This window comes from Leiobunum rupestre, chromosome 1 (assembly GCF_980474605.1).
Source record: "Leiobunum rupestre chromosome 1, qqLeiRupe1.1.hap1, whole genome shotgun sequence".
Classification (NCBI taxonomy): domain Eukaryota; kingdom Metazoa; phylum Arthropoda; class Arachnida; order Opiliones; family Sclerosomatidae; genus Leiobunum; species Leiobunum rupestre.
Genome location: NC_143384.1, coordinates 77,401,558 through 77,420,939, shown reverse-complemented (window position 1 = coordinate 77,420,939; position 19,382 = coordinate 77,401,558). Strand labels below are relative to the sequence as shown.

Here is a 19,382-nt window from a genome sequence, read left to right as displayed (position 1 = left end):
TGGATTTTAGAAACTCTGATTCGTTCTCTTGGTAGAATTTATTTTAATTTCACTAAAATGGTCCTGTTACACCTAATTTCAAAGTAGTTTAAGACACCAAGTTTATCCGCTTAAGTAAGAAAATCTCAACCACAAACAATGATTGTTTCTCCAGCGCCGAGTTACTGCTTACATTAAAATAGAATAATAAGGAACGCAAGCTAAAATTCATGTCACTTATGGGTTTCGGTTCCCAAAAACAAATATTAACAGATAAATGGCCAACATTGTATAGCGGAGGCAACGTACAGTATGATATGTGACCAAAGCTTACCCCATTAATTAGCTTTGCAGATTATTACAGTATATTTTAAAACTTTCTAAATATTGAACATATTTTGGTTGGCAGTATCAGAATATTGTTATACAAGACCTGTAGTGGTATTAAAATTAGAAAATTAACTGATTTATCACATCACATCATAACATATTGCATAATTTGATCAGTTTAAATTTACATGGGATTAATTGTAGTACCTTGGACTAACTAATTATTAATATCAAAAGTCGTAATATGGTAATATCTTAGATATAAAAATATATATACCTTGCAATATAGAACTAGGACTAAAATTAATCCAAGTTCCTACTATAATTAAACCAAGATATTACTATTGCTTTGACCATATAGGGAAAGACAAAAAACAAATAACTCCAAATAAAAAAAAATATTCTTAAGATAATAGTTCATTAATTGTATAATTACTTATTAAATTTCACAATTTGTATCAACTTAAACATGAACTACATGTCTATTTACTTTAGACGAATCCAATTTGTTAGCTTTCCCGCGGTTGTTTAGGCCTATTTATCCAAGTTCACACTTTGCGCTTCAAAGCCTTAGAAACCTACAATTTCCTAATAGGTTCGCGAAGCTTCCCAGTGCGAACAAACTTTTAAATTGGAAAAATGTTTAAACATCAAAAACTTTAATAATTAAGCATCTTTTCAAGTAAAAAAGTTGCGTACTCGAAAATTAAACAGTACTTAGACGTATAAAACAATAAAATTGTACATATATTGGTTAACTATTGTTTAAACGCTAAATACGATATTTATCTATTTTGACAAACTCATCTGCTATTATAGCCAAGGCCATGAGTACGGTGTACTACCCATGCCTCTGATTTCCAGATCACAAGTCTTCATAGTATAACTAAACTTTCATCGCAAAAGCTTTGAAACTTATAGAAAATGTGTACGACTTGAAAATCTTGGAAAACGATTGTCCAAATATGTTTTGATGATGCTATCACCTAACAATGCTGTTAAACGCTGCGAGTATACACAAAAAGTAGGCTTTTAATGTCAGGTTACTTAATTAGAGTAATTAATATAAATATTGTTTATTTCTCAAAATTAGTGACTGAATTCCAAATTTTTTATCAAAACTTAAATTTTTATCAAAATTAAATAAATTTCAATTATTTTGAAACAAAATAAATTTAATAACTATTAATTTTTATTTTTTTTATAGTTTTATATTGTAATTTTATGATATTATAATGCTATCATACCAAGTATTTCATAATAAATAATATATGCGGATATTTAATGATTATAAGTCTAATTTGGCGCTCTGAAAGATTAGTTTTAAGAAAACGCCAAGGAGACAATTAAAATTTAGTTTGAATGCCTTAAATTTAAGATTAGATTATTTAATTAATATTTAACTACTTTTTAAGTAAGCGCCCGTCGGTTTTCTTTAATTAAATACCTTTTCTTAAAAATGGGTAATTCCTTTTTATTATCTCAGAGCGCTCTGAGGTCCACTCTTTGTTATCCACTAATTTTCCTTTTTATAAATAGTGTAGTTCAGAGGGTTCGTAGCGCTCTGAGAGCGGTAAAGGGAAATAGTGAAAATAATAAGACTTTCACGTTTCGATTTTTCCTATATATGGCTTCAAAAATGCAAATTAATTATTTTTAGCAGTTTAATTGTGGTCAAATACTTTAGACTAGCTTCAGATAAATTACATTTTCAAACACTTAAATTATTTAATTTGTTTATCCCTAGCATCATTGCTACCAAATCAAAGCGTTATATAGTCTTTGGTTTTTTTTTTCTTTTTCTTTCCAATAGTCCAGTCGGGCCATGGTCCAGTAAAGCAGACAATTATTTTTTATTTAACGAGTGGCAGACTGACAGTAGCTGAGGTACTTACTAATCCGGTCTGTCTTTAACATATTGTTTTAATGCGTGGAAATAATCCAAAGGAAATATAAGAGAGGAATAGTTTAGGGTTAAAATTATCTTGAAGATTTAAAGCTATGATTTTTGTGCGATAAACTTCCGGTTAATAAGTTTTCAATAGGCAAGGCTTAGTAATAACTTTATTTTACCGAAGTCCGAAAGTGAGTAGGCCTAACCATTGGCCAAATAATGATAAATCTAGAACATTACTTTTAGTAACTTTATTCGAAAAACCGCTCCAATAGCGCTAACACCCGATCGCAGACCTACGTCATTTTGGGAGTAAATTTTTAAGGGACAGTTTAAAAAAATTATTCACGGGGTCGTCGTAGTAAATATCCGGTATTTATCATTACTTGGCCCATGGCCTAACGTATCCACGTATCCCCATTTTTCTGTTAACTTTGAATAATTCCGCATTATGATTTTACTATACCTAAGAAAATCCCAGGCCCGACTCATTCACTAAAGGAATCAACCCGGTCAGACTTGACATTTATTCATAAAAATTATTAATTGTTAAAATTGTATGGTGGCTAATAAAACTAAAATGTAAGTAACTCACCGTTTTGTTTAGAAGTGGCACAAAAATGTTTCTAAGCTAGACCACTTATAAAGTTACCATACGGAATAAAACCAGAAGCCTATAAATCCAATTAGTAGTAATTTTTACAGCATTAAATTAGAGTTACTTTGTACTAAGGGATCTATCGTCTTTGTAGTGAAAAGTAGTTAACCTCAAATAGAAAATATGGTAAACAAAATCAAATCTAGAATCTGTTTACTTCACTACAACAAATATTCTATTACTTTGGTACAAGACTGCTTACCTACCAATATTTGACTATAGGGTAATTATTTCTGAAATCATCAGACTTTGCTGCATGATAGTAACAGATTTTAACAAAACTTTTTTGGTGCGTTCATCTACCTCTACAATGAAGATTTCCGAAGTTTACCGGAAATATTTCAAAAAATTTATAAGTTATGATTTTCTGAAATTGGAGTTTTTTGGCTTAATTTTGGTGTATGTTATTGACATTAATTTTAATATCGCGTTCGCTAAAGGTTGGGAAAACATAAAAAAGGGTATCCTAAGGTAAAACTGTACGCTGAAACCGAATTTGAAATCTATTTAATTATATCTGCTATATATTTTGATATACGAGCCAAAACGTGGGGTGACACTTAATATTTTACTCACTAGGCGGCACACCTCCAATATCAAGAAGCCTGTATTCATTGCATCATCTTATACACAGAAACGTTCTTGTAAAATATCGTTTTGGTCTTAGCATTATTTCTATATAAAAATAATATTAAATTTTTCTTATTTTGACCAATTATTTATTGCAATTTTTTTGAAGTAATATAAAAAAACCACTAATGGTTATGCTAAACAATTTCAATGCAATTTATTCCATTTTTAAGAACCGTGCTTTGGTCTTTTTCAAACATTCGTTCGCAAAGTAGTAATGTCTTCACCTTGGTGATGTGGGACTTTTAACTACACAAAGAATTTCAAATTCCGAAATCCAGTGTTCATCTTTTCTATTTGGCCAGTTGTAAGAGCTCAATATTCCGTGCGGGTGAGTAAACTAATAAGTGATTCTCTGCATTCTTCATTTGTTTCTCTAACTACTCGGAAATATAACTTGGCCAGGCAAGAAGTCGGACCGTGGATGCAACGTTTCATCGCAGATTTAAACTTTCAAAAATGCGTAATTGTGATAAAAGATTGGTGACTGCGTGTTCCTTGTTCGGTTTTAGTCTTTTCGAGTCTGTTTTTTAATATTATCACGATGTAAATCTACATAGATTTACATTGTGATAATATTAAACAGACTCTCGGGTGAAGAATCATCTGCGATGAAACGTTGCATCCACGGTCCGACTTCTTGCCTGACCAATACGTTGCCACAATTTTGGACCCGCACGGAATATTGAGCTCTTACAACTGGCCAAATAGAAAAGATGAACACTGGATTTCGGAATTTGAAATTCTTTGTGTAGTTAAAAGTCCCACATTACTACTTTGCGAACGAATGTTTGAATAAGACCAAAGCACGGTTCTTGAAAATGGAATAAATTGCATGGAAATTGTTTAGTATAGCCATTAGTGGTTTTTTTTATATTTTAAAATTGCAATAAATAATTGGTCAAAAATTAGAAAAATTTAATATAATTTTTATATAGAAATAATGCTTAGACCAAAACGATATTTTACAAGAGCGTTTCTGTGTATAAGATGATGCACTGAAAAAAGGCTTTTTGATGTTGGAGGTGTGCCGCCTAGTGAGTAAAATATTAAGTTTCACCCCGCGTTTTGGCTCGTATATCACAATTTATAGCAGATACAATGAAATAGATTTCAAAGTCTGTTTCAGCGTACAGTTTTACCTTAGGATACCCTTTTTTATGTTTTCCCAACCTTTAGGGAACGCGATATTAAAATTAATGTCAATAACATACACCAAAATTAAGCCAAAAATCTCAAATTTCAGAAAATCATAAATTTTTTGAAATACTTCCGGTAAACTTCGGAAATCTTCATTGTAGAGGTAGATGAACGCACATAAAAAGTTTTGTTAAAATCTGTTACTATCATGCAGCAAAGTCTGATGATTTCAGAAGTAATTACCCTATAGTCAAATATTGGTAGGTAAGCAGTCTTCTACCAAAGTAATAGATTCTAGATTTGATTTTGTTTACCATATTTTCTATTTGGCCAAGTAATGATAAATACCGGATATTTACAACGACGACCACGTGAATTATTTTTTTAAACTGTCCCTTAAAAAATTTACTACCAAAATGACGTAGGTCTGCGATCGGGTGTTAGCGCTATTGGACGGGTTTTTCGAATAAAGTTACTTAAAGTAATGTTCTAGATTTATCATTATTTGGCCTATGGTTAGGCCTACTCCCTTTCGGACTTGGTAAAATAAAGTTATTACTAAGCCTTGCCTATTGAAAACTTATTAACCGGAAGTTTATCGCACAAAAATCATAGAAGTTTTGTAGTATTCTTCAATGTATCACAAAACTAAAAAAACGTATTATAAACTTATGGAGCACTTAATTGAGTTTTGTTACTGACGCCGTGAGAGTTTATACTCTTTATGGATGTGAACACTTAAATTCCAAAAAAAGCTTTAGGGTATTTGTCTCTTTTTTAATGTTGGTTGTCTTCATAAGCTGAGCCAAGACATCACTATTATCAGCCGTAAATTATTTGTTAAGTCATCATACCACATGTTATAATTATGGGGAGACTATCCATAATATGATTTGCGAGCTGAATGGTGTAAAAAGCAAACAAATTTGCTCTCCAAACATTTTACTATGCCCAGTCATTTGCCCTTCTACCGTTTAATATATAAGGAATGAAACCTGATAATAAAAGATTGTAATGATTTCATATTTTTTAGTTAAATAAGAATGCCCGAACATCACTAGACACACTATTTTGGAAGCTCACAATTCCATTTTGAATATTTAATATTCCTTTATGCCTAGTCAATTATAAACAAAGACAATTTGAAACACAAAAAACCATATATTGAACATATAGGGGCAGCCTTTGCTCAACATTGGTAAGCGAAATCAAAATAGGTAAGTAATTAAAAAAATGCATGCAAGTTTCAAAATTATGTGAAATGCAGAAAGGCTTGTTCCGTTTGGACCCTCATAATAGAAAAGGGGCTGATGTTTGTGGTACAAAATGAATACATTCAATGTGTTCGTTTACTGTAAAAATTAAATATATTTTTATATTATGAAAATGACAAATTTTAATTAAAACTACCTTTGAATTTGCTATCTATAACTGTAGATGTGCTTCTGATTAATTCAATCTTATCCTGACATAAGCAGGTAAATACTAGAAATACCCTACCCCAGATGATTTTGGAAACCAATTGAATGAACACGGTTTTTTTTCGTATGAAAAGAATAGTAAAATAAAACCAACTTAGAATGATGATCAAGGTAGCATCAAGGTTAGTGTAATCCAAATGTATACTAAACTCGTTTTCCAGAATTTGAAAGGGCAATATTTGCGCCATTGAATAATACTTTTAAAATCGCATAGATTACTATTCATTATTTAAAATTAGTAATTACTATTAGTGTAAAAATAATTTGAGCCTCATCTACCTGGATTCAGTTAGATTTGGCTCAAAATCAAAGAGCAGAAAGACATTATGCTGAGCGGAGCAAGACTATATTGGTTTTAAACGTGTTAGTTCACTTTGATACACAATTAAGTCATCCACCTTATGAACAAAGGATTTATATTGATATGATGCGTTATATATTCAATAAATACAACAACCAAACAAGATATTTGAAATGAACTTGGAGGAAACTTTAATCAGGCAAATATAAAAATCAAACTGGAGAAATAACTCTCATATGGCATATTATGCAGTAAAGTTTTGTATCACTGTTCTGTTTCATTTTACTAATAGTTTGCTTCGCGTTAAAGAGTCAGAATGTTTTTGATCTATTAGATTTTTGCATAAGGTATATAAATATATAATGATAATAATAATGGTAATGATGATTTTACTTGAAAAATAAATATTCACTAGCAAATTGAAGTTTTTAAATGGAAGGGTAGGCTTCACTTAATTTCTTGGGTGCCTGTTATTGATGTCATTTGCGGGCAGGTTTTTATATTGGTTGCTACTAGAGCGAGCTGAGAGATAATGTTTCAGAGGGAAACCAGAGAGAAAATTGTAAGAGAAAAATTTCTCAAGACCTTAATCCTAACTTTGGGATTTTCCAAAATCATTTTAACTCTTATGGTGAACATTAATATGACATCAGAATAAAAATTATACCTTTAATAAATTTATAATTGTTTTACGTATAAGGAAATTAATTACCAATAATCAGAAATAAATACCTTATTTCGAAAACCAACTTTGATGTAATAAGCTTTCGAAACATATTGGTGGTTTTCACTGTTTTTTGATGCACTGTTAAAGTTATTGAGCGAGTGAGTGTTTATTTTATGTTCACGCTTGGATTGTGGACATTCGTGATGCATTTTGCAAAAATACTTTTGTTAAATTTCTAGTCGAGGATATAGCAACTAAGGATAGTTGCACTGGTTCTTTTCCATTTTCATTATTCAAAAATCTTTTCTTAATACCGTGCATTACATTACTTGAAATTGATTTAAACAATTTAGGTGACAATTGAAGATCTCAACAACATGAAGTGTATAACTAAATAGTTTTAATATTGTTTTTTATAATTTATTCCATTTGCTTTTTTTACAATACCAAAAGAAGTTAAGTATTCATAAATTACACAGAGATTAATTGTTAAAATAGTTCTGTAACAATTTCAGTTTAATTCTTTAAGAAATTGGTTTTCTCGGATTTAATTTTAATCTGTTTTTCCTATTGTTTAATTTTCATTATTTTTTCAGAAAACAAGTCTTTATTGTCTAATAAAATTTTTTATAGACATTAGAAAAGTCAAATACCAAATTGAATGTTTAAAGGGTCGAATAATGTTAGAAGATATATTGAATTTCTAATCGTACCACAGCAATTTGTGTTCATTCTTGTTTACCAAATAGTTTTCAAATTGTGTAATAAAAACTTAAAATGAAGCCGTTTATTTATGTTACAATTTTTTTATGAACTTATATATCATTCTAACAGTTGATCAGATAGAAAGACTAAAACTAAAGGCCGTGAAATTCCACAATCTAGGAAATTATTATTATTATTCAACCAGTTCAGAAATTATATAAAATGCCAAATATTTTCTATCCTCACTTTTGAATATTAAATTTGGTAACTAAGCTCCACTGTTGTGCTTCTATTAAAATATTACTTCTATTATAGAAATAACTTTAGCAGATATTTTGTACGCATTAATCTTTTTATTTTGTTATTGGCCCTTCTATGTTGATGCTCTTTAAGTAATTTTCAGAAAAACTAAATATTTCAAGAAAACCAAAATAAGAATCTAATTTTTTTCAACGTAATACTGAAAAAAAGAGACAACTTTTACTAGTCAGGGTTGCCACAATACTTCCAGATTCAAATTCCCAGACTTTTCCCTGATATTATAAGGGCTCTTAAAAAAAGACAAATGTGCATCGGGGAAAAAAATCTACTGTATGACTTTTCACGTTTCCGATTTCGACATCACCATGCCCATCGATGACGCATAAACTAGAGGAGTCGTTTTTGTTGTTTTCTCTGAGCACGCAGTTGGAAAGCACGTTGGAAATGTAGATGTCAATACTTCGTAATGCTCATCGATGGCATCTTTTTTTTTAAAGCAAATACGATAACTAAAATTTTGTCGCTATCATTTGATGGCATTGATTTTAAAAAAGAATGTACAGTTCACAGGTGAAATCGTGGGAGACCAAAATTCCGTACAATTGACACTAACATCACGATGGACATCAGAAAAATCGCATCGGTTTTTTTCGGCATAGATTTTAAGAGATTTTCCCTGACTTTTTAAGGGCAAAATTAGACTAGATTTAACTTTATATTTTACTTTTATCAGAAGTTGGTAAATTTAAATAAACTTATTTCAGTATAAAGGTTATTGCAACGTTAAAAAAATTAGCAAAACATTCAAGGAACTAAATAATAATCACATAATTTGTCATAGATCTAGAGTAAAATTAAATTCAGTGTCCAAATAAAATTGAATCTCCTGACTTCTCCCTGACCTTTTACAAATTCTCAATTAGACCCATTTTTAAATTCCCTGACATGTGGCAACTCTGGTTGTGAAACAGCAAGAGTATATTTTAATAAAAATACATGATAATTAATAGCTACAGAACCATTTGAACGATTTCAAAACAAATTCCGTTGTGAATATTTATTAAAATACTGATTCACAACACAACAGTGGTCTCATTTATTTTCAATTAGTGTTGCAACGAATATTCAGTAATATTTTGCTTGTATTTCGTAAATCATTTTTCTCGAATAGAGGGTGTGTGAATGTATGATACATTTTGCCCGCAGAAAAATACTATTAACAATTTCAAATTGCTACCTAGGTACGGCCAACTTCGATCACACTAAAAATCGAAGTTGGACCTACTATTATAGCAGCCGGTACAGCCAACTTCGGTTACGCGCGAAATCGAAGTTGGCCGTATATAGGTAGCGCCCCGGTTCTTTTTATTTTAGGACTACACCACTGGTTCGAATTGGAAAAGAGTCTCGCAGGAGTCGTGTGAACCATGAAACGAAAAATCCGCGATACCAGTCCCGAATATTCGGTATTTGGCCAAATTCGCTATTAGTTGTAACATTAGTTTCATGGCTTAAAGTTAGTCTATTTTTCATGTAGCCTGTTGATATAAGAACATAGTGTTCTTCAAAAGTAGTGACTGTATTCAGAGAATTAGTGTAGTTTATGTTATTGGTCTTCCACAACGCATTATTTATGACTAATAACACTCAATAATGTTCAACAGTGCAAAAAGACTAGCATTAATTTTAGCTGAATCTACAATTGAACTTCAGTTTTCAATTTTAATAGCAGTGCTACTATGATGTATTGCTACCAGAAATAATTGTAGTTAGTGAGATATATAGATAACTTATAATATTTTACCATATCTTCACCCTAGTTGAATGATCCGCTGGTATTAATTCTTATTATTTTTGACTATGACTAAGATTTAAATAGTCTGTGTTTAAATGATTTTGTTATTTTCCTAACTTTCATATCAATTCAGCCAATTATAACATGAAAAAAATTAAGATAAATCTTTTAAAACTTTGTTGAGCTCAACCAATGTTTTGATAAGACATGCAAGTAAAATATTTGATCTAGCCAAAGAATGAAGTACTAATTACTATAGTCTGAATTCAGTTTCTATCTAAATAAATTAATCCAATGAAAGAAACAAAACAACTTTGTTTTTGATAAATCCAAGCTCTTAAAAATGTCAATTTTAGAGTAACCTAGCATTCTGGTATATCTTAAACAAAATAGATGCGTAAAGTGGGATTAAAAATTTTTGCAGCTTAACAGTAAATTAAGCTGATACATGACCTCACTCCTATTTATATTATTATATGTATTGTCCATCATCCTATATGAGAGACAAAATATCACCTCAACCAGACAAGTTTTAACATTTTGCTTTGCCCTGTGTAATTATGTATTTTTGTGCAATATTTAATACCAAATTATTGAGATGTTGGAACCCTTTAGTTCATTGGCTATGGTTTTTTATGTTCATAGTTCTTTCTTATTTATTTTGCGTGACTAGATATTTATGAAGAAACCGTTGAACCATTTATTGTCTCAGTAGTTTTGCAACATTTGGTGTATGCATTACAGCACCAAATAAGAAGTATTCAGTAGTAATTCTAAAAAACAATAGATTAACATGTTTAGTTTGTCATCATGGCAAACATTCATGTTTCTTCTGTAAAATCAAATGCAGTTTGACAATGATATATGTGTGAATCTTGCTGAAGTCGTAGAGTTAGCTATTCAATAACCTATAAAATACACACATAAACCTATATTTGTGAAAAGAATTCCATAGTCATAATCATAAGCAAATATACATGGAAGGGAAAAACTTTTACTGTAAAGATTTAACTTCAAAAGATGGAGTATTGGTATTTCCGTCCCCAAACCGTCCGCAATTTTTGATTGTGGTTTGGACCTCACCCAAAGTTCGAGTAAGTAGCATAAAGTAAGAAACAATTGTGTAAAACGCATGAAAATGTTTTTGTGAAAGTCTTCTTTTAATACAATGAGATTGCATAATTTATTTATATTTAATCGTTGTGAACTTCTTATTTCTTTTGCGTAATTGTACCTCTTTTGAAAACCAACCATGCTTTTGCCCATGCGCAGACCCTGCTTTCTCGTTTTGTGGAGCTTTAAAAATAATAAATATATTGAAACTTACTGTATATATATACATACTTATGGACGATCTAAAGTTGCATAACTAAGCACAAATTTGATCAGAACTAGGACACAGAAATTTCTAGCAAATAAAAATGCTGAACTGTCCTCGAGTTATAATCATTTGGAAATTAAACTGATTAATTTGGAAAACAATTAATGATTTAGTGAAGTTTTTGTGTAGGGAAAGTATTTATTTTGGACAGGAAACCACTACTTTTGGGAGTGGTTGTAATAACACTTTCCCAATGTGCAAACTAGAGCAAGACTATCTTGTAAACCTCCCATTCTGTCTATAGGAATAACCTTACTAATTTGGAAAATATTTTTATTAAATTTTTTTGAAACATTTGTACTTAATTACAAAATAACAGATGTGAAAGCTTGAGAGTAGTCCATAGGGCCTGGTTTCGGGTCAATTGGAAGGTATCTCTTATTTTTGGACATTTTCACCCTTCATTTGACTCCTCATAGTTCGATCCAGACCCATCTTCAGACACCTTGATGAAAGGGGATGAAATAACAGTACATATTTCTACCATTTAAAGTATTTAAAAATACTGTGCCAAAAATTAATGAAAATCACTCGATGCTGGTTTAAACTCTTTATTATGTTTACATTTTAATCTGAATTATACTGTTTCATAGCTTCCTCATACCTTACTATATACATATTGATTTATTCTAATATTAACTTTTTTCCTCAAGAAGTACTTGTATTGACTTGTGAATGTGGATATTCAAATAAGTTTGATGATGGAGGACTAGCCATTTTGAATATGGGACCATTCTGCATAAGCCATTTTGTACACAGAAAATATATTAAGCCATTTTGTACACGGAAAATATACTAAGGATTTTCAACATTGTCGGCGAGGCAATTTTTTGCTTCAAGTCTCTCTTCCAATGGGCGCAACGTTTGAAAATTGACGAAATGTTTAACACTATACTGCCATAGAAACATTACTGGTTTCTAACGTAACTCTAAAATTGTTTTTAATTTCTGAAAGTTTAGGTTACACTCTCTCTACCCAAATATATAGACAAAGAAATGAAAATAGGAATACTGTTGTGGCAATATTCAGCATTAAACTCTAGAAATATGACACCCTTTATACCAGGAGCAACCTTAACACAATTACTAAAAACTTATTACGTCAGTTTTATCAGAGTGCTATTAATTTTTTTTATGAAACATATAGTATTTAATTGGGATGACAGAACCTTTTTTATTAAAAATTTACCCAATATTTACTTTTTTTTAACTTAGTAAGTCTTAGGTCTTTGCTTATATTCTAATATTTAGTAAAAGAGACCCTTTTTTGATACATAAAACATCACACATTATTAATGTTTCCAATGAATAACTGCTTAGGTATATAGGTACTTCTCTCGTAAGAAATATATTATATACTTCTGCTAGTACGTAAATTAAACCTTTTTTTGAATTAGGTGTACAATAATTACCTGAACTGTATGCCTGAGAAAAATATTCTTGACACCTTCGCTTGAAAATTCAAAAATGATCAAAAATTTTAATTGTTTGAAACCAAATTTATCGGTCTACTTTTGTAATGGAAAGAGTGCTTATTTGTTTTCATCTAAGGTATTACCAGTTCTTCATAAGATAATTTAATTGTTTTGTTTCTTTCATAAAGTAAAATTTGGTTTTGCCAAAGTGGGCCCTTTGTTATCTTACCAAAGATAATACATTTTTTATCTTTATTGTATGTAGGGTACACTACAGGTTTCACCAGGAATTCATACCTCGAACTTGGAATGGTTATCCGGCCGTATTCCCTATGGTAAGATCTCGGGGACCGTTTTCAGTGACGTGAATGAGAAAAAAAATCGCCCCCTCGCACGTGTCTCCCCTCTTTAGGAGTTTTTACGCCGCGCAACCTCCCGTTTTTTGTTGTTCGACTCCCCGTCATTTCGAAATTTAGGGTTTGAAACCCTACCATTGATAGCGACGGGTCAGCTCGCTCTCCCGACCTCTCCATGTGGAAGGATTAAGTCCGGCATTGTTAGCGCTGTCAAAATTGTCAGCAGTTACAATGCCCTTGAGAACCGCGAAGTCCGAATTACGAGGGGACCGTCGCTATCAATAGAGCGACAGCGAAGGGAAAAGCAAAAAGATGTTTGAACCCTTTTTCGACACAGGGGGATGAAATTATCTGGCAAAAATAAATCTGACTAAAAAACGAGCAAGTTCGGCTTGTAGGAAATCTTTCAACAGCCACCCAGTTCTACTACCAGGAGTGTTTACTCTCTATTGTGAACATGGTAAAGGATTATAGAATCATTTGTTAGTAGCAATTTTCCATAAGTTGGGGAGTTATCAAATTAAAAGCAACAAATATTTTTGAGGGGCCACTTGTTCATCCTAATATGGGGCTGGTGGACCCTTTTATCTGATTCAGCGTCTTTCAACATGTGCATCAATTACTAGCTACATTAAAACCTCAGTTACAATTATCTTCTCAAAATATTTACCAAGATAAAAATTAGTATGTCTTACAAGGGAAGTATCCATCTGAAGTATAAATGAAACATGTACCTTTGCTGGCTAATGATTTAAAACGCAAAAATTTACTCTTAATTAGGAATATTTATTTATAAGCCATATTTTTAATAAAATCAGTAAGCCTCTGCGAAGATACATGTTTAAAAAGAATAACATTAGCAGTATAAGGAGATTAATACTTCTCTCTAAGAGGTATATTATATATTTCTGGTTTTAAGTCTTATTAGCTACATAGAATTGATATGAGTGTAAAAAATTTACCACTAATCATTAAGGTTAGATCAGGGAAAGGGGTTTTTATGGGTTTCTTTTGCAATGTTATTTAATAGTATGGAAGCAACTATGTTATACAACAAAACATACAATGTAAAGTTCTATTTACTTAAGATATATGTTATGTTGTGAATCTAAATATAACCTTTACAATTTTGACAACAGGCTTAGGAGGTTTGCAAGTTCAATATGCGTAGTTGATGATTAATGAAATTAAAAACGACTTCGTTATATTTGCATATTTAATAAAATATTTATGATATTTACAATGAAAGTCCGACTAGTTTCGTCGTGCCTAGCATGACATCTTCAGGGAAGTCGTTTTTAATTTCATTAATCAATTTTGACAACACGATTTAAAAAAGGCTGGTACTTTGAATTTACTTGCGTAAATTGAATCTGAAAATTTTGTGGTAACCCTTTATTTACTACAAATGTTATAAGCTTCAAATATGTACCTGCACAGGCTACCACTGCATTTTTCCAATAAAAAATTAGAAGAAAAATAGTTTTGGCTTGCAATCATTTTGTGACTTTATATAGCTATTATAGTTTTATATTATAATTGTATGCATACAGCCATGTTGCATGGTTGGCTATCTGTACTAAATAGATTTTATATATTTCCAAACTGCATTGTTTATGTATAATAATGCTTGTGCTCTTCAAACATTGCCTGAACAGAGCCACAACTTTTTAACAACACAAGGTTCCTTGTTGACAGACTTCACTGGAAAAATCATACTGGTAAATTTTTATAATATGTTATTGACTATGTACAATTTCCAAGAAAATAGCTATAGGCTTATTCTGGAAATGTTACATTGCAATGAAAAGGGTCACAACCTGGATCATAAATTAATTCGCATAATGATTAAAGTTCATTGTTACTTAGAAAAATATCTGGCTACAAAGTAGTACATGTAATCAATTATTTGTAAAAATAATTGGGGCTTTTAAAAGTGCAAAACTCATGCTAAACTTTTACGACTACACAATTGTTAGCAGGATCTGCAATACTTCTAATTTCATAATTTCAGTTTGATAGCAGATTTATTTTAAAACTAAACGCCTATTATAATGGCATTTAGAAAAAATTAGGTAATGGAGTGTACTAAATTAAAAATGTCCTCTTCACACTGACTAGCAAATAGTGTTCACTAGATTGCCATTGTTGGATTTCCAAAAAACCATTATTTTACTTGACTCTTTTACGATAATGAAAACGAGAGAGAACATGGAATTTAGTTTTATTGGAAGTTTATAAAAATAAATACTTAAATCAAAAGCCTTGGTGTAAAGTGTCTGAGTTACCTTGAAATTTTAGACCTGTAAAGCCTAGGTCAATCTTTAATTCTTATTTGTTAGTCGAAGCTACATGTAGAATCAACAACCCCAATTTTGTTTTTCCGTGGATAGCCCAACCCTGTACGAACACTATCTTTAATAGCAATAGCTTTATTGGGGCCCGGGAGTGCTCTCGGTGGCTTTTGCACTAATAATTCAGTGTATTCTTCACCAAAGTGATAAAGTGAACTTTACTGACAGTGGGACCTAGTTGTTAGAAAAAACCAAAACATTTGTCATAATAATGAAAGAATGAAAATAATACACTTCGAAGTTATTTCAATGCTTCTATTCTGCAAGTTTTTTTCATGTTCAATTCAATCAAAAGTAATAATAATTATTAGCTCAGCTAAGTCATCGACAATAGTGTTGCCATTATTTCAGTGGGCTGGTTTAAATTGTTTATAAGGGTAGTGGCAAGCCCTTTATGCCACATGAGAACTTGCAAAATCAACACAAGAGTGATCTTGAATTTTTAAAGCAGTGCCACAAGCTGAGAAAAAACCCGGCTTGATCCTCTTAAGAATAATACTCAGTCTAATACCCAAGGCACCACCTTAGGCCCAAGTCATCTAGCGACTTATAATGCCTTTAAACAGGTGGCCGGGTTACGACGCGTAGGAGGGTGGTGGCAAGCCCTTCATGCCACGCGAGCCAACAGCTCCCTACACTAACTATTACCGTTAACCTTGACAAGTGTGTATGGGAAGGCAAAACGAAGAACTCGGGGGAAAACCTCTTTAACCAGTGGGGAGAGAACTTGCGAACTCAACGCAGGAGTAGTTCTCAGTTTTCACCCAGTGCCATAAGTTGGGATCAAACCCAGCTCCTAACCACTCTGCCACCCTACCTATAAACTGATATTTTGCTCTTTCCATTTACAGAAAGTAAAACAAATCTAATTAATTACTTTAAACTAATATTGTTAACTCAATTTTTTTATCACAGGTTGTCCCACTAGATATTTCTTGGAAAAATATCCATAATATAAGCAAATGAATTCAAGTTCACAAAAAAATTTAAAACTCAATTTCCTACATGACTGAGACAAATTTTATTTCACATGCAAAGTTATATATGTGGTTAACAAAGAAAAAACAAAATGTAAAATGAACTATGAAAATAATAATAAACTTTACATAAGAGTATTATAAATATTTAGAGTAATTTTATGACAATATACATTTTCAGTTATGAAAAAAGAAAGAGATTCGTATGGAACCTTCAACGACCTCATTCATAATAACGATATAAATGCAAAGTATTTGAATCTTCTTACTGGTTAGCTTAGACAATGAAATATAACTTAAACCACTTTTTACAGCTATCTAGATGTACATGTAGACAAGCTTCTTAAGCCAATGTTAAATGACGGGAAAATCCATTGCAGTGCCATTTTCTCACAAATGAATTAGAACAAATCTATAATTAACCACCTGGGGGGGAGTGGAAAAAGCTTAGAATATTCACCATGAAACTATATAGCCGTGTTGGATGAGTACAGTCTAGTTCTCATACAGTAATGTTGCCCGGTTTTTTCTATTGGTAATGTATGGGTTTATCAGTTGGAGGACCCGGGCTTAAATGTTGGCTCTGGCGTGACAAATTTTACTCAGTTTTGCACAGTTCTTTAAAAACTTTGTTTCTGATAAAAACAAAGGTAACGAGATTATTAATTACTTTTGCATTTCAAAATTGAAATATTCTATAGCATAAATTAAAAGTAGCGACTAGTGCAAATAATACGAGATAAAAAAGGCCAACAATTATATATTTAAAAGTGCACAAGATAAATTAATTAATTAAAATGAACCCGACTAGTTTCAGATACACGATTGATCTGTCATCAGGGGTCTAATCAGTTTACACACACTGGTCCATATCTATAACCTAGTAGTTTCTTAAAAAGTAATACATTCAATTTTTTTATGTTATCAACACCAGGACCTCCCTTACCAAAAAATAAGTTGGTTTTTAGTTGGTATTTAGTTGGTTTTCACATTTAAGTTGGTTTTTAGTTGGTATTTAGTAGGTTTTCACATTTAAGTTGGTTTTAAGTAGGTTCAAGTTGCCAGCATATTTTAATAAACTATTTAAAGAGGTAATAAGTTGTTTTTAAGTTGTTTTTAAGTTGGCTGGAAAATACTCATTTTTTGAAGTTGGTTTTTAGTGGTCAGATAATTACTTATAATTTTTAAGTAGGTTATAAGTTGGCTTTAAGTGGTCTTTATTAAGAGGTCTTTTTAAGTAAGTTTTAAGTTGGTTTTAAGTGGTCTTTATTAAGAAAGCTTTTAGTTGGTTTTAAGTTGGTGTAAAGTGGTTTTTAAGTAGGTTTTTAGTTGGTATTTAGTTGGCATTTGTTCCAAATACGAACTTAAAACCAACTTAAAAAGTTACAAGACCACTTATTTTTTGGTAAGGGCTAGGTCACTAGTCCGTGAGCCAAGCGAGTGGTTGGTTTCATGGCGCCATCTATCACTTTTAACTAGACATTTTCCAAAGGCCACTGAAAGCGCTGGTCGTATCACAACCATTGCTTCTTCGGTTATCTCGAGACCTCATCAAGCGTTGATCAGGTAGTTCAACGATATAAACTTTATGCTGAACAATTATTCCATTATCTCGGTGAGACGTGCCCAAGCCGCTAAGAGTTTCATCTATGTCGTAGGCTAAAGTTGTCGGAACATTTGGGTAAAACGTCTTAAGTAATAGTAGATCCGATTCGTCACAGGCCTCAATTTTTTCAAGACAAAGAGCCGTATTGATTTCTTCCAATTGTGTGTATGATATGCCATGACAAAGCCGATTTAAAAACGTTATAATTTCGACCTTACCAGTTAAACGTGTCGCAGAATCCCTTGGAAAGAAGCGTGTGAGGCTTTACTAGGAATGCATGCTTTCACCGTTTGTGATACGACCAGCGCTTTCAGTGGCCTTTGGAAAATGTCTAGTTTAAAGTGATAGATGGCGCCGTGCAGAAAGCGATGTCAGAATTAGGGAAATCTTGGACTATAGAAGACCATCTTTTCGATAAACTTAGAGTTTACTTGCAAAATGTACGCAATTAACCACCTCAAAATCAAGTTCAGTAAACAATCTTCACTATGACCTTTTTAGGCTGAAGAGAGGTCAAGTAGATTCTAGTCAGCTACCTCCGAGCAAGGATGCACTTTACCGACATTCGAGGCGCGCAAACTATCAAGCGGCTATTTGGCGAAGAAGTTTGGAAAAACAACCAGCTATACCTAGTCCAGATGGCCAGATAATTGATGACAACGAAATAAAAGTAAATTGGATGAAAGCACAGTCTGCGCCTAATTCAGTTTTGGAACTAATGGCTTGTAAATGTAAGAAAGAATGCAAGTTGCCTACATGCAAGTGTATGGTAAATAACATTCGCTATTCTTCAGCATGTATTCTTGAAGATTGTGCCAATATGATAGAGCACATGGTGATTATCGACTCTGATGACGAAGAATAACGCTTAAAAATAAGCGTAATGTGTAAATGTTGTATAATAAAATAAAATTGATTTTCAAAGCATATTTTTCTCATTGAACATATTGAGGTTTTTCCAATAGTCGCTGAGCTATATCTTCGGAACTAAGCGAGATAGCCTATACCTGTACTAGACATTAGTTATTGGGCTTGAGTCACGCTTTCGAATGCACTATTACACAAGTAACTAGGATGAGCGGTAGCAGAGCTATAAGCTTTCAAAGGTTTGTGAAATTTGAATTTTCCCCCTTTTGGGGGGGAAAGCTGTGCGTCCAAACCGTCCACCAATTTTTCCCATACTCCCCAGTATTTTCGAAATTTTGAAATTGGTTAAAATAGAAAAAATAGATATAAATTGATAAAAAAAACATCAAAACTGATCAACTTTTGATCAATTTGAGGTCAAAATCCCATGTTATTTTCAATGGGAAAATTTAAATTTGTTGTTGTCAAAAACATTTTTCGTTGCCATGGCAAAACGGTTGCCCATTGAATATATTCCCTTTAGGATTTTTCAAGTTACATGAAGGTCTACCAATCCCCCGAGTTTGAACAAAATCGGTGGGTTAC

The 19,382-nt window shown here is 31.9% G+C and overlaps 1 protein-coding gene across 6 annotated transcripts; it reads left to right on the top strand.

Moving 5' to 3' along the window:
* Positions 1 to 2,121: 2,121 nt before the first annotated feature.
* On the top strand, positions 2,122 to 18,850 carry LOC149966687 (uncharacterized). Of its 6 annotated transcripts, XM_090153750.1 has the most exons (3): positions 12,565 to 12,972; positions 18,432 to 18,661; positions 18,725 to 18,847. In XM_090153750.1, the coding sequence occupies exons 1-3, from the start codon at positions 12,947 to 12,949 to the stop codon at positions 18,793 to 18,795; spliced, it is 327 nt and encodes a 108-aa protein (XP_090009876.1). In that variant the 5' UTR covers positions 12,565 to 12,946; the 3' UTR covers positions 18,796 to 18,847. The 6 variants fall into 6 exon arrangements, 3 of the variants coding, with proteins under 3 accessions (XP_090009867.1, XP_090009876.1, XP_090009872.1); XR_016472243.1 differs by lacking the exon at positions 12,565 to 12,972 and adding an exon at positions 2,122 to 2,196 and having other exon boundaries at positions 18,432 to 18,850; XR_016472241.1 differs by lacking the exon at positions 12,565 to 12,972 and adding an exon at positions 3,174 to 4,528 and having other exon boundaries at positions 18,432 to 18,850.
* Positions 18,851 to 19,382: the final 532 nt, after the last annotated feature.

Bases quoted from the DNA above. Each gene is read 5' to 3' on its own strand.
- LOC149966687 (XM_090153741.1), top strand. From the start codon at position 12,947: ATGGTTATCCGGCCGTATTCCCTATG. The intron at 12,973-18,431 runs GTAAGATCTCGG...TGACCTTTTTAG, and splicing joins ATCCGGCCGTATTCCCTATG to GCTGAAGAGAGGTCAAGTAG.